General features: G+C 39.1%; 1 protein-coding gene across 6 annotated transcripts in view; it reads right to left on the bottom strand.

The window, feature by feature from the left end:
- celsr1a (cadherin EGF LAG seven-pass G-type receptor 1a) overlaps positions 1 to 16,607 on the bottom strand; it is an 83,538-nt gene that overhangs the window by 34,448 nt on the left and 32,483 nt on the right. For 4 of the 6 annotated variants that reach the window (XM_026225491.1, XM_026225473.1, XM_026225482.1 and 1 more), the window contains exons 2-6: positions 13,480 to 14,118; positions 11,463 to 11,685; positions 10,512 to 10,627; positions 8,972 to 9,060; positions 4,808 to 4,888 (exon numbers count right to left, since the gene is read on the bottom strand). In XM_026225491.1, coding sequence (XP_026081276.1) covers positions 4,808 to 4,888; positions 8,972 to 9,060; positions 10,512 to 10,627; positions 11,463 to 11,685; positions 13,480 to 14,118 — 1,148 coding nt within the window. The remainder of the gene's footprint in view (positions 1 to 4,807; positions 4,889 to 8,971; positions 9,061 to 10,511; positions 10,628 to 11,462; positions 11,686 to 13,479; positions 14,119 to 16,607) is intronic. The other 2 variants (XM_026225507.1, XM_026225514.1) reach the window with 1 other exon arrangement.

Here is a 16,607-nt window from a genome sequence, read left to right as displayed (position 1 = left end):
CTGTAAACGGCCCTAAATGGCTTGTGTTTTCCCCAGAGGGGCAAACTGAGCTCGGGGTTTGACAGTAACGGTTGTGTGGGAGCCCTGGAGTTCAGGTAGAACCGCTCAGCTTTCAGATAAACTCGCCGCTGCTGCCACTGGTCTGTCAGTTAAATGAGAAGACAACTGTGTTATGAGGGATTAGTGCAGAATGTCAATCAACAGATTGGGTTACACACAAAACTACAAAACACCACGGAAAAAAACTGATGATAGAGTCATCTTACACTTTCGCATTACTTGTGAAATATATTCAGGTATGCCAGCTTTCTCAGAGCTGTGGTAATGTGGGTATGTTAAGCTGTTCTTATTTTTCTTTTTTCACTCATTTTGAACCCATTCTTTGTGTCACATTTTTTGTTTATCATTTTTTAAACTTTAAGATTTTAAGAGTATCTCTCATTTAAATATATTCATATTCAATTAGCAATTCAAGGGTTATATTATTTAATATATTTCAATCCTCTCATGTGGTCATTTAAGTGGAAAACAGTGGGGAAAACATGGCTTGATTCTTATTATTTTAACAGAATTTTACTTGTATTTACGGTCACACTTTATTTTAGGCTCCAATTCTCACTATTAACTAACCATTAACTATGATTTCTGCCTCAATTAACTCCTTATATGCTGCTTATTAATAGTTTATAAGGTAGTTGTTAAGTTTAGGGTATTGGGTAGGATTATGGATGCCATGCATTATATGTACTTTATGAGCACTAATAAACAGCCAATATGTTAATAATAGACATGCTAATAAGCAACTAGTTATTAGTGAGAATTGGACCCTATACTAAAGTGTTACCGTATTTACTATATATATTTTATTTATTTCTGCTTTTCTCCTGAAAAACCGTCCTTTATTAAATATATACAAACATTGGGATTTGTGGTTTATGGGGACTTTCAACAAGGGTAATGGTTTTTATACTGTACAAACCATATTTTCTATTGCCCTACACCTAAACCTACCCCTCACAAGAAACTGTGTGAATTTCTCATTCTGTATGATTTTCAAGCCTTGAATTGCAGGGACACCAAAAGTATCCTCATTAATCACCTTCACGTTGTAATACCTATGTTGTACCCATGTCATTATACAAATTCGTGTCCTCATAAACCGCATAAACATGCGCGCACACACACACAAGGGTAATTTTTTACAATAGAGTAGGTCTAGCTAAAGAGATGCTTTAAGGGAATATGCTAATTATTTCCACTACACACATACACACACCCAAACTTTCTTTCTCTCCTCTGTGGAACTGTCTAGAGCAGGTGTCATGGCAGAACCCATCTGTGTATGAATGTTGTGCGGTACGGGGTGTCTTTGTCACACTGATCTCCTTCACTATCAAACAGTATTACCTCACCCGCCCTCTGGCTGTGTAAACCTAGAGCTGTGAATAATTCAGGACAACTGGCCCTAGTTCACACACACACACACACACACACGCCCTCAGGACATACACATAGCACGGTGTTGTCGGCTGGCCTACGGGACATGAGGACCACTTTTAAACTCATGTGTCTCAATAACACATCTCATTTATCAATGTTCGGCCGTGTTCCAGACGGCGAGAGATGGACGTGTGCTTTTGTCTCGTGCTATGTGCGTAATCTACAAAACTCGCCTTTAAGAAGGAAAAGCGTGCAGGTACAAAGCCATCTCTTATTTCAGGTGCTGTCCACTCCTCCTCGCCAAACAGGTTTCTGAAGACATTCATGTCCCATAATGAAACTCTTTAAAAGTCTGGATAGACCAAACCCCAAAACTATGAAGAATTCTGAATTACATGAAGATCGTACACATTTTGGCCAATATATATTAGACAAACTGCTCACACTTTATTTTAAGATCCATTTCTCGCTATTAACAAACCATTAACAATGACTATTGTCTGAATAAATTACTTATTAATAGTTAATAAGGTAGTTGTTAGGTTTAGGTATTGGGTAGGATTAGGGATGTAGAATATGGTCATGCACAATATGTGCTTATAAGTACTAATAAACAGTCAATATGTTAATAATTGGCGTGCCAATAAGCAACTACTTAATAGTAAGAATAGGTCCATATACTAAAGTGTTACAGACAAGCTACTACACTATAATAAATAGCATTATTTTTCATTCATATCCCATTTTAATGTGCAGAATATTATAACTACAAGCCAACAATTCAACATAGGTTCATTGGAAATATGCGCCTCTAAATAAATTTCAGCAAAACGTAAAAAAAACAAAAAAAAAAAACATACAAATTGTTGCAGTTTCCAGTTGACACTAACACTAGAGGCAGTAAAACCCCCAAACTGTTGTTCTTTTTTAGACAAAGGATGATTTGCAGGTCCACAGTTTCGATTAATAAACCCGATTTTCACACTTGAGGAACATCAGTTCGGTATTTGTTAACACTATCAGGTATCGGGTGTCGGGTATCGGGTTGGGTTTAATGTTGGGGATATTTCCAACACGACAAAGCATAAATTTTTGCAACATTCACCTGAAGCAATGTTATAAAAACAAAGCAATAAGCGCCTATATCAACATAACAAAAATGTGTCAGGGTCATATATTGACCCCGCGTTTTAGCACCACTCACTGGACGTCACTTTTGAACTGCCTCGAAACGTTTCATAATAACGGTGTTGCAGGAATGTATTTAGAGGCATGTATTTCCAGTGAGCCTGGGTTGAAACAATTAGTTATCTAAACATTTTTAAGTAGATATAGCACTCCCGAAATGTTGGTACAATCATTGATTTGTTCTCAAAAAGTAGCCAGACTTCACAGAAACTGACCTCCTTCCTGTACACCACAGTATGATGAATGAGTAGGTTATAACGGTCTGATCTAAAGTAAAACAGGCCTGATCGTACATTCAGCTTGAGTGCATTCTTCTGGCGAGAGCTTTCTGGAGTGAATGACAGCTGAATAGCGGGTGGAAGAAGATCTACAAACCGAAGAAATCAGCAGTCATTCTTGATCAAATCGGCACTAATCTCCTCAAACACTGTGCCAATTACCTTACTACTGACTGAAGGCAAGACAACAGAAAACAGCTTTACATGGACAATTGAATGAAATTTAGATCATCTGTACTTATCCTGAGTGACTGGATGAATCATTTGTACTGTAAATTGACTAATGTAAATGTCACATACTAATTCTTTCTAAATCCATAGCTCTGTGGGGAAGATATGAAACAGGTCCCTAGCTTATAAGAAATCAGTCTGAAACCTTTAGGAAATTAAGGAGTTTTTCACGTTCTACACACATTTTGAGACAACCAAAAGAAGACAATAATACCTGGGTAAAGCTCTAAGCATTCCCATTAACCTCAATGGCAGTTGCTTGGTTGACGCATGAATTCAGCCATCTTTGCTCTTTGACACACTGAGCAGGATACCATTTTTGAGCTTGTAACCTGGAGCTAGTCACATTCAGTGAAGTTTGGAAGATTTGGAAAAGTTGAGACCTTTGGGATCGGTTTGCACAAATTCTCAAATGCATCCTCAAACTCAAATTCAAACTAGAGACCACAAGAATTGAGTCAACTACGAGAACTCAGTCAACTGCGTCATGTCTTCTATAGGTACGCTTTCATGCAGAGATTTGAAAAAGCAGCTGCATCGAGTGCAATGATGTCATTCTTCCTTCCTCTACAGGGTGTGAGTGCTTACTCACTGTGTGTGTCTCATCCTCTCTCTTGGCCCATTTCCCTCTTTAAAGCATCTGGGTGATCCCAACACCTTTTCCATGTGGTAGAGACACACCGGTTTTCCAAATGGGAAAAGTTTCACATTATTCCTACAAGCAACATTGCTACAGAAATTAACCTTTTTTATTGATTTCTTGTTACCTGAGCTGACCTATGGTGACAAAAATAGAAGATATGGGAATCAGTCTCGTTTGGGTTTGGAGTGGCTGCCCTCGAAATGAGCAAGCCTCCATTTCAACACTTCATCCAACTTCCTGTATCTAGAATACACGACAGAGTGGAATACAGGAAACACATTTTCCTCATGTTGACACACACCTGGGAGTTGGTTAACCTTATTCCAATATTACAAATGCAATGAAGGATTTATCAAATACCTCAAGATATGCCAACTTTAAGGCCTACTCCCACTGAACCCAATTTGTTCTGCAACAAATTGTTAAAACAATATAAACGAAGACCTCTTTAAACCGAATCCAACATGCAGAAAGTACATTTCCTACTGAGTAGATCTTGGTAGATCTGCATTCTTCAACCAACAGAGACACAATTCCATAAATACTTAAAAATAATATTTAACACTGGCACAGCAAAATCAGTTTGTTTTAATTCACAAACAAATGCATCCTTTGGAGGATCCTTTCAAATACCTCCAAGGAGGTCAAACTTATTTGTGGCAGTCATGACTCATTTTATTTTACTATGCCAGAGAATTCCTAATGAAAGCACTAGCAAACTCGCTAAGCGGAAACTGAGCCCCATCGTAAATGCCCTTGTGATTCCCATCCCTACTAACGAATCTCTTTGGACACAGATACAAGCTGTTGGGAGTCAGAGAAGAAGATGTGGGTCTGTATTCACAAAGCTTCTCAAACTACAGGAGCGGATTTAGGATTTGATCACCTCCTGCCAATGCTGCCTTTTGTCTCTATATGTCCGAGCACAGAACTGATCCGAGAGACGCTTTGTAAATGCGGACCCTGAGACCGGAAGGATAGCAAGAACCGCCACCGCAGAGCTACGCTAGGTCACTGGATACGGTACCTCCTTATGAGTGAGCTCCAGCCAGGCGGTATAGAGATGGACGCGCAGCACCCCACTGGAGTCCAGCAGGTGCAGGCTGTCCTGCGTAGACCACGGGAGAGAAAGCGGCGATTAGAATGTATGTAGCAGCAGACGCTAGTAAAATCATCCCCAAAGCACTATAACATTTAACGGAGATGTCTGTGTGCTACAAAACCGGCTTACTAACACAAGCGCGGGCTAAAGACTTGGTCTGATTGCTTAGTCCGACCCGTCCATTTACTTCCCTTTATATTTTTGTGTCCATGTTTAGTCATCAAAAGCTGTGTAATCAAACAATACAGTAATAAACAGATTGATAGCCCAATCGGATTGAAAAGCCGTCATGTAAATCTCTGACTGAGCTTTTGATCCGATCATGTCGCTTTTCTCTGATTCAAATTTGACTTTCTTGGATTAAAAAACCTGAGCATATGCTAAATGTTGTGATGCATATGTTAATACAGGTCTTACGAAGGCGTGCATTTTAATTTACGAACAGGTAAGTAGAAGTCAGTATGGAACTGGTCAAAATTTGCTACGTAATTACAAAAAAATACATTCTTAGTTGGGTCGCTAAGTTCTGATGACAAACATTTTTTCATGGTGCAGCTGATTCACTACATTTGAATTTATGACTCAAGTAGCTAATTATATTATGTGTGTATATGGAAAAATATATATATAAGGAATGGTAAATTCCACAAAATGGATATTTTCCAGCATCTATAGTTCATGACCTCCCAGTAAACCTGCCCGTTTCCGTTACACCCATCCGTAGGCTAAGTTAAATGTGAGCTTGCTCTCTTTATGACCTGCAAGCAGCTTGATGGCCTTTAAACCCTTAATCCAATACAGTGCAATTGTCTTTATTAAGCAAACTAGACTGTTCAAGGCAAGTTATTAAGCATGTTAAAACAGAAGAGGGTTTATTTTTTACCAGATTATTATGGGCCTAAGTACTGTTGCCCTGTTAAGCTGCTTTGTGAACCACTGTGCTTTGATCTCATTCTTAAAAGTGACTTAGAAATGAAGCTGAGTTGAACTGAATTCAGGTTTTCTAGATCAGGTTTATGTTTTTATCTAGTACATAATGATGAACACATGAAGTTCATTGTTTTTACAAAATAGCAATGCCACAAACGACATTGATTTGTCCATTAATAAGTATTAAAATGAATCACCATAAACTATTCTCTGCATACAAAAATATCTTGCATTTTCTGAACATCTGAAACTCATGAGCCAATAACAGTTAGAGTTATATAGGGATGTCTGGGAATTTAGATTAGCGTCTGTGATATATATCCAGCATGTAATGAGCACTGGAATCCAGTTCTAAGCTGCAGGGAAATTGAAAGGTCTGAGATTAACTGTGAGAACTGCAACATGTGCAGTCACTGTAAATACAGAAGCACGCAAAGATCTGAAGTTGGATTCCAAAAGTCTGACAACAGTCGTTACACTGTAATACTCTAATAATCATTAATTATACATTGCACTACCTTTTGGGTTGGTTTTTAAATTCTGCTCAACCAAGACTGCATATATATATATATATATATATATATATATATATATATATATATATATATAGTATAAACATAATACTATAAATATTATTATTATGTAAAAACGACCAACTTCTATTTTAATATGTTTAAAAATGTAAATTATACATGATCCTTTAGAAATCCTTCTATTTGGCTTATTTGGCAAATTTAATGAAATAAAGGAAAATAAACAACATTTCACGTGACTGTTACACCATCTTGGTCACATCACAATGCATTCCAAGACTGCCTTTTCTTAAATGATGTGTTCTTGCCTAAAAATTCCCATTTTTAAAGGTCAAATGTTGGTTTACACTATTTAAATGCACATTTGTAAATAAAAACATACCTCACTCTTCAACCTCATAAGTAAAATAGTAAAACTTTTTCATTTATTGTGTCATCATTAATGAAGCATCTATTCGCACACCATCAGACAGATCGATTGCAACGCCTCTTTAGCAAAACTTAAAAACAGACACAGTGAAGCCATATTCTTTCAAATGTGTCAGATCGCAATCGCAATTCTCAATATTGCCACAAGGGATGCTATATCCGGCATTAACACGGACTGTCTTTTTCTGTGGTCAATTTTGTCTTTCAAGTCTGTTTGAAAAAGTTTGCCCAGCAAATGGGTTCAAGTTAGTCAACATTTCTCTTAAATTCGTATTGGGCAAACATTGAAGTTAACATTTAAGTCACATTACATAGCGTCACACATTTTTCTTCTGATGCACTATCAGTTTTGAAATAAATGTATTTGCAGTGTTGTTTGACAAAGCATAAACTCTACTGTAGCCGCCCACAGGCTTTTATATATTCACCCTCTGACCCCATAAATGAAGCACTGGGCATTAGGTATGAGTAAGGCACTTTGTCTTCTCACTAAGTTCTCTTAAGTGCAGCGGTACCTTAAAAGGTTGGGGAAGTATGAGCAGATTCCATCTGAAATCCTCTGAAATCCCAACAGACCTTTCTCTGGTGCTGCGTGGAGGTGATAATCAGGGAAAGCATTAACTGATTGTGGAGGAATGTCTTTAGATCTGGACAGTATACCCACTCCTGACAGTTCCCACACTCCACGAGACAGTTTCACCTCCAGCTCCAAACGTGACAATACTGTTGGTTATTCTCACAGAGACTGGCTCTCCTGTGCCGATGTGTGTGTGTTTAAACAATTCACTATGGTAAATCACTGCGCACACTCGACAACAGCTGCAGGCTGTCACACACTTGCTGCGTCTCGGGCCTCCCTGTGACTTTTTACTGTGTGTGTGTGTGTGTGTGTTGGAAGCAGGTGGAGTATTTTTGACATAGCGATGTGTGAGGACTCCCTCTTGGCTGGTGGTCTAACACCTCACAATGAGTTCTGTTTATATAGTGTGCCTTGTAAACTAGTGTGTGTTCCACCAATAGCAACTCTTCAAACTAGCATGTGCTCAATCACAACAAAAAAGCAAATACCACATAAACAAATAGTATACAGCATAGGGAACAATTTACACTGCATACTAAACTAGATTTGTTTGGTGCTTAAATGGGTCCAAAACTCACATTGAGTAGTGGTGCAATGTGTGGTTGCCAAGTCCAGATGCTTTGAAAATCACAAAAATCCCAGGATTTTCTGTACCATTCGTGTTTGTAGTACAAACACCCATAATTTAATATGCAGTTTGCATGTTCTCAAATGCATGTTCCAAAAACCAATAATAATTGAGATTAAAAATGTCTTAAACCAGCTCAAACCAGCTGCCATGCTTCAAAACATACCTAACCATGCAGTTTTTTTTTTTTTTTTTTTAGCAGGGTTATAAAGAACTTCAAGTCTTCTGTTGTTGTATCTTTAGAAAGATCCAACACTATACTAGTCTGAAATATCTTCATCAGCTAATGCCATTGCAGAAACTGCATTAGCCTCTATGACAATCTCCCTTGAAATTCAAGACCTCATCATTGTTTTCATCCCCAACTACTGCTCACTTTATACCAGCACAAGGATACGCTTGAAGAATACGTGGAAAACAATCTTTAAAGAAGGATTATGAAACTCAAGTTGGAGTCTCTTACAAGCAGGAAGACTTCTGGCACATTACAATGGCATATTCAGTTACTGATGTTCTGGGCTTGGAAGAGTCGAGAATCACAAGGACGGCTAAATAAAGATGATTATGTCTTTTGTTACCCATGTGCAATTGTGTTTTTGAAGCTTTACATGAACCGTGTGGCCTCCAGTTAGCAGATTGTCCTTTTGAGATAGATCAACTCTAGTCGTAATCTCTTTGCGGAAGAGTAAGCAACGCATGCAAAAACATGCTAGTAGGTGCATTTAGACTTAATTATCCTATGTCGTGCTAACATGCTATTGCCTTTGGGTGTGGAAGCATTTGAAAACAATCTCCAGTTGGTTGAAATGCAATGCAAGTCAAACATGGAGAATCTGATAACTGCTATTAAATAATCTTCCTCAGGTCAGATGCGAGTTGAAAGTAAGAAAACCACCGTGGGAACAAACAATACCTCTAATTTGTACCGTTTTTCCAGGATAAGAGAGAATCCTCAGTAACAACTTAGTTCCAACATTTAAAAGGCTTACCTTGTTGTAGTAGTGAAGCTGAACCGAATGCCACTGGCCGTCGCTAACTCCTCCTGGTATAAAAGGAGCGACAGTTGTTTTAGCCTCACCTTGAAGGGAAAGACAAGAAACAAAAATATTAAGTTGAACGATAAGATAAAGGCATATGCATTGTATATATAAACTACAGTAAATAATATCAAATATCCAAGAGTTTGTTTTGGTGTACAGTAAAGGTGTTCCTTGTATAATGTTTGGCTTTGTCACCTCTGATCCAATATGAAGTCACTTTGTGGCTACAGCACAAAGCTGCTAACATAACAACTATTAATCATCTTTAGAGATTCTCTCTCATCAATGGGGTTCATTCAAAGGGCAGGGAAGCAAACATGTACATTGGGTTTAGAGGAATATTTACTCAAGGCTGGAGCCCATACTGGTATTCAAAAAGACTCAGTAAATAACAACCAATCGTTGTAGCCTCATTGATGAACAATTGCAACATCATCTAAGTTATAGATTAATAAGCTATATATTCATTTATTGTCTTTATTTATTGCCCTTGCTCCCTTTAATCATTGAAAAACTAAGAATGGTGGGCCAGACTACTGAAATGTTCAAAAGAACAGTTTTAGTACAAATGTCACGGGTTACAGCGTGTAAAACAGGCTCCACAGCATGACACAGCATTGTTCTCTTTGTCTGGGAAAGATTTATATGTGCTATAAGATCAACAGTCCCATTATAGGGCTGTGCTCATCTTGTGTTATTTATAACCACCTGTGAGCTAAAGTGTGTGTGTCTTACTCTACACATGCATGGACACATTTGGAAAGACCATCTGGGTCACTGCATAGCCTCATTATAGTTCGGACACCTAAGAACTTATAAATCGTTTATCGTAAACACATAAAGCAATTCTCTCTGTAAGTAACACATGGCTGCACAAACAAGCTGTTTAACTTAGCATGATGTCACCCTAATGTTACCAAATATTTTCAACGCTACTGTCTACTGTCCCAGGAGTGAACTTGACATACAGTCAGCAACAAACTCTATATGAATACACAAAAGCATATGTGACTGCTTGGCCAACATATTGGAAGTGCGTGGTCCTTTTGTACATGCTTAAGGTGTGTTGCTATTGTTGTAACAGACTTCAGTACTCGAGGGGACGATAAAGTTACCTCCATATGTCTGTGCCATTAAACTGATGGTTATTATTCATGCAGCTAGCTGTAAACATGTTGACAATTTAGCTAACTTGATCTAACATGCTCTGTAAAACCCTCCTTAAATTTGTACTCTGCCATAACAGCAGACTATTAACTATGACTTTTGCCTCAATGAACTCATAATTACTCCTTTGAAAGGTAGTTGTTGAGTTTAGGTATTGGGTAGAATTGGGAATGTAGAATATGGTTATGCAGAATATGTGCTAACAAATAGCCAATATGCTAGTGATATGCATGCTAATTAGCAACAAGTTAATAGTGAGAATTGCTCCCAATACTAAAGTGTTACCGGCTTCTCAATCGTAACAATGGTAGGACTGTAATACCTGCTGAGAAGGTGAGTTGAATCTGTTCATCAATGATCTCCACAGCTATGAAGTCGTGTTTCTCATTAAAACGACCGTTGTAGAGAAGAAGGGCGTTTCTCTCTCTTGTGGCAAACCTGGACAGAAAAAAAATGAATAATTATCTAAACAACCAGAACTACAGGTTTTATTGAATGTTCGCACTACCCCTCATAAATCTTGAAATCTATCAAGGTTTGAGTGCACTTTCCGTTTGTTAGAATTCAAGACCTAAACGGAGAGAGCTACAAGAAACGTCCAAGCCAGACAGAAGAAATAACATCTATTAATCAAGAGAGGAAAAGAAAAGAATCAGAGAGGAAGTAAACGTAAGGCCAGTGGTCAAGAAACAGGAAGTGGTTCCTCTGCCCTGGGCGGCACATCCCACCTCTATCATGCCTGGGCCGTGGCACAGAGGGCAGAAGAGTCAGAGACCAGCTGCTCTACAGGAAGATGATATAAATAAAGAAAAACACTGATAGTGCTCTCTCAACACGTAGCCCTTCCTGTTTTTAATCAGCACAGGAGCCCAAATATTTCTCTAGTGACCCTATCTCAACATTTGCTTCTTAATAAATCAGATTCTTCATTTTGTACTTTACAACGGTTTTAAACAAATTATCCATATGTTTTTCTAGCTTTATAAATCCATCAGCTAATAGGCTCAAAGAAATTCTACAGAAAGGGCAAAATTGGTTTGAGCTTGACATCAGGATTATCCATGTATGACCCAGAATGAGTAGAAGATAAGTCCAGGCATGCCGCCCGCCCGGCCAGCCAGAGCTCAAGGGCTCCTTATGCAACCTCTTCAACAAATTACACTTTACAGCATGCAAAGCTTCTGGCAGACGTGTCAGTGTAACAGAAAGGTAAACAGGGGTATGACACAGAGGTCATAAGCAATTTTCTTGTCAATTATAGCCCATCACTTACATGAAGGAGACAGTGAAGTGGAATCTCTGTCTCAGGCCTCGGAAGGTAATGAAGGACTGTCCGGGAAAGCTGCGTGTCGTCATCTCACAGAAAGGTTTCTCATACTCTGCAGAGGGGCAGTTGCATGTGAAGCCGCCCACTAGCAGGTTGACACACTCACCTCCATTTTTACAAACCCCGGGGACACAGCGACCAGAGCGGGCGTCTATTTCACAGTTCTCACCTGCATAGGATTATCAGAAGTAAAGTAAACCTGTGAACGTTAAAGTTAAATAATCAAGGTGTACAGAATTACTTGCAAATTACAGGCAGGTGGGTTACATAAGGGGCTTTTGCAACACATAGTTCTAGGAATTCATTTATAGTAACTAGCCAGCAGGGTGGTTCGCAGAGAACCAATTCCCCCCTCTGGCCATTTTCCTTGTCGTATTGGCACTGGCATCAGGAATTCTGGAGAAGTAGATATTGACATGTTTACGTGCGGAATTTATTTAAAGTGAATAGAGGATGCCATGATCTGAGCTGTTTTTGTTATGTGTCATGGGATTTGTGATAACGCAGATGGAATGTAAATTTATGTGATATATCGGACTAAATTTCCTATAACAACTTGCAGTGTAACACAACTATGCAGACAACAGATAGCCGTTTTCCATGTTTGTGGAGTAGGCTAAATATGTTTACATTGATTTTTAAAAATGTTAGCTATAGCCGATTTTTTGTATGCATTTGGCCAATCAGTGTACACTTACGTCACTGGGAGTTCTCATAATACTGTTTTAGACTCTACTTTGAAGTAGCAACTCATTTAGTTCCCCCAAACTGAGTTCCTAGAACTAAAACCATTCCTGGTACCTGTGGTGCGAAAACACCAAAAAGTGCATACTTTCGCCAATAGTTCTAGGGACTATGATAAGGTTCCTCCGGTGCGAAAGCACCTATTGGTTCTAAATTCTGCGGGACAATGGCCCTGCAGCACTGGATTATAAGAGTCAAGATATACTGGCCTTATTTCAAAGTTTCAGTGCTGACTTAGTCTCAGCTTTCCATACGGAAGCACTTGACAATCCAAGAGTTCCTTTATGGCACCACCAATTCCGTTACTGAAGATGGACACACAGCTCATGCAGTGTTATATATCAGCCATTATCCAGACAAGATCTGGACAAAGGGTGTTTATGTGTGGTGGGGGGACGGGATGGCAGTGCCTGTGCCTGTAATGACCCCTGATTTCCTTGGGATAATCTTTCTCTTGGAGGGAAATAGACAGATCGATTTACCTCTAATGTGAGAAAGCTAGAAAAGGATAGATGTTGACAGGCAGGCTGTCAACACCATCATAATGGATGCAGAATATCTGGAGTTGAACTGTGACCTTCAAAGTTCTGAGGGAGATGATTAGAGGGGTAATTGGCCTTGATAAAGAAGGGGGAGGTGGTCAGGAATGGCAGAGGAGCCTCCGAATTGAAGGCTGATCAGATATAGCTCTGCAAGTCCTTCATGTTAGACACAAGCTTTATTTGACATGGTAAGATATTTTCTCAAGACTTACTAAGTCTTTCACAGGTGGAAACACCATTCCACTTGTTTGTCCACCTGTGACATAGACAACCATACTTTTGGTTCTGAAGGCAGTTGCTCTTGTGGTTTCCCTATGTCTGGTTTACCCTATATGACTGACAGTTCTATTAGTTTCCTCAGCATTCTTCCAGCTCCTGACAAAACACTGCTCCCTAACCACAAACCACTCTACCCACACCATATTCCTGCAAGAGTACAGACTAAACACACAAACGCAATATGCCATAAAACAGTGGTGCTCAATCCTGCTCCTGGAAATCAATCAACCTGTAGAGTCCCATTCCGACCCTTATCAGACACTCCTGTCGGTAGTCATCAAATGTTTTTGAAGATTGAAATGAGCTAATTCAGTTGTGTTTGAGCAGGGTTAGTGCTGAACTTTACAGGAAGGTAGATCTCCAGGAACAGAACTGGGCACTACTGTCATAAAACTCACCTGTAAAGTCCTCTAGACACTCGCAGGTGTACCCTCCTTCTCGACTGCGGCAGCGGCCGTTGTTGCGGCATGGACCTGAATAGCACAGGTCAATTTCAGTCTCACAGTAGTCACCGGTAAAGCCGGCCGGACAACGGCATCGCAAGCCATTAATTGGATGGATTGGTCTGAAGAGAACAGTATCAGAGGCTATGAAAGGTGGAGAGCTATCGAACTTTAACACAGAGACGCATTTCATGTAGTTCTCGCATGGTTCCCGCAGGCAGATGTTGTCATCAAATGGAAGGACATTTTGGCTGGAGATTTTCTGTAACAGAGTTCGGTTCAGGTAGATTTGCTCCTGAAGTTCTTCCAAAGGGAAGTAGCGATCAGGAGCTCCTCCAGGAAGCAAGGCGGAGAAGGTGACATTGAGGATGTTTCCGCTGACATCTGTGTCATTCTGGACGTTGAAGATGAAAACTCCTTCTCGACTAGTTGAGAGGACCGCAGCCACACCTTCAGCAAATAGAGAGAGTAACGGTGATAGGAAGCGTTCCTGGGACATGTTCTCCAGACGGACAGTGATGCTGTTTGTTAGCATCTCGTCAGTGATGATGGTCACTCGGAGAGTGCAGAAGGCCGTCACTTGGTGGATACCATCTAAAAATAACAAAAACAACCACCTGTTAATAAATCAGTTTTATATTCCATTAAAAAACACAACCTGCCTCTAGTCTTAGAATGCCGGAATTTTGAACTGCTTCAGGTATTCTCTTTTCACACTCAGAAAGTCTAAATACTGTTTTGGGTTGGAGAAGAAAGCATGTTAACAGACAGGATTACTACAAAGTTGCACCACAATTAGACAGATCATCGGTATCTTGCTTCAGGAAACAAACTCATCTGCTCTGTTGGAACTAATGCTATAACAAGCTCAGAAATGATGGAAACTTGACAACCGTAAAACACTGTAAATGCTTTCTTCCTCAAAAGTACAAAAAAGTTTGGAATACTTATTATGGGATCGTACATGACTTTAACTACTGAGTTTTCAGGACAGGACAGTTGCTTCCACATTGTTGATTCAAACCGTATATCGCTGAGGTTAATGGGCAGTTGAATTGCTTAGCAACAGACAACAATCCTTTATGCAACACTGGCCATACTTTTGCTACACTTACATCTCAAGTGTATTTTCTTATTTTGCTTGTAACATTACATCGTAAAACTCACTAATTTCCAAATAAAACTTAAAGTGATAGTATTCAACCTCATGTAGTTTTAAACCTAAATTACTTTCTTCTGTAAAACTCAAAAATAATTGAATATTGTTTCAACTCTGTTTTTTTCCTTCTTCACAAAGTGTAGAAATATAACACACAGAATAATAAAGTAATAACACTGCACTACATTACAAAGTTGCCTTGATTATTGCCTATGATAACATAGTATAGATAAAATAGTCAAGTTCCGATTTAAGCAGTCTTAAGTTGCATAGCCATACATCTGATCTGAATCTCACAATTTTCACATGAAGAGGATGGATTTGACAGGAAGCTCCCACAAGTACCACACTGGCTGTTCTGTTTTGCCAAGGGAACAACTGCATAACAGGTGGTATATCCAATTAATACCCCCGGCAAAACAATGTGGCTAAGACCTTTCAAATATGGAGGTTTCGTGTGTCTTTTGGCTGAGTTATGTGCCTCTAAATTATATTACCGCCATAAATCACAGGAGAAGGGGGTGTGGGACAGTCACCATTCCCAGTAAATGGGTCACATTCCCAACTCTGTCTGGTATGTAGTGCACTGTTTTTGGTGCACTTACGTTGTGCAGGATGACATATGCACACTGACTATAAGTTGTAGGCTTGACTTGATACAGTTTGTTCATTGATTACAAACCATTTCTAATTCAATCAGATTTATGGCTGTTCTCTTTAGGCTTTTGTTTCAAATGAGCAAGAGTTTGGTTGTGATATCTGAGCATCAAAATGCTAATGAAAGCATCTTCTGGCACCCAGTCTTACAAAACTGTTGTTTTGAGTTGAAAGATGGATGTAACAAATTGGTATTCTCTCTCAGGGTGGGGGAATGTGTATTATCATCGACATCACCAGCAGCTCTTGCTCTGATCCCAAACTACACAAAAAGAACTCAAAGTCATCAGAAATTTTCACTAGATTTCTTCTAAAGAATGTTTGTCTTCTTACTTAGTTTAACCAACTCGCTACATTAAAATATCCAGTCAGAATTCACAAGTTTTGTACAAAAGTACAAAAAAGAAATGTGTTTTCCTGATTTTTTTTTCCCACCTGACATTGCAGAGCGGTATATTTTTAGTCAGTCAGCTGCTCACTTCGTATCAATGTAAAGTTCTGTCGCTGTCAGTAACCGGGCAAAGGCCTGGTTGACTTTAAATGTGATATTAAATAACATACTAGACGAACTTTACATGTGTATGTCAGTAATTAAATACAAATAAATGTACTTCTTTACAGCATGACAATGTATATTTCTTCATCAATCACAGTCTATTAAAGTACAAATTCATTAAACATGATAAGACAAATCGGAAATAAGCACTGCTTAGTTTATTAACTTTAGGAGGCTGCAACAAACTGCCTCAGTGTGATAACCTTTATTATTATACACACATATCCATAAACATTCAGATAAACGAAATGAATTTAATTTAATAGTGTTCGTGTGGTGAACGTTGATGTTTAACTTAAAGTTGTTAAGTGCGAGATATGCCTCACACTTCATCTTATCACAGGTATTGGGAAAAAGCCATGAATATTCCAGCATGCCTGCTGTTGTCGAAATGATTGACAATGGTTTCTTCCTCTTGGACTGGTGTCTTGTGTAACTCAAGCTGACTAATGTAATTACACCAAGAACATGGGATAACAAACTCTGCCATTAGCATTCCCAGTCATTATCCGCACCGGTCCAAGAGCCGTGACCTAACACGAACAGGACAGAGGGGCAGTCCAGTGTGATTCAGAGCGCGGCAGGGGTGGTTTGGCAAGAATTGAGTTTTCCTCTTTTGGCAAAGGATGACTAAACAACTGGTATGCAAGATAAGAAAACCCTCATTGCTCATCCTAAAAAGCTTCACTTGATTTGTGGTTAAAATAATAC

Source organism: Carassius auratus, chromosome 4 (assembly GCF_003368295.1).
Source record: "Carassius auratus strain Wakin chromosome 4, ASM336829v1, whole genome shotgun sequence".
Taxonomy (NCBI): domain Eukaryota; kingdom Metazoa; phylum Chordata; class Actinopteri; order Cypriniformes; family Cyprinidae; genus Carassius; species Carassius auratus.
The sequence above is the reverse complement of the archived record's forward strand: the minus strand, read 5'-3'. Positions and strand labels throughout refer to the sequence as shown.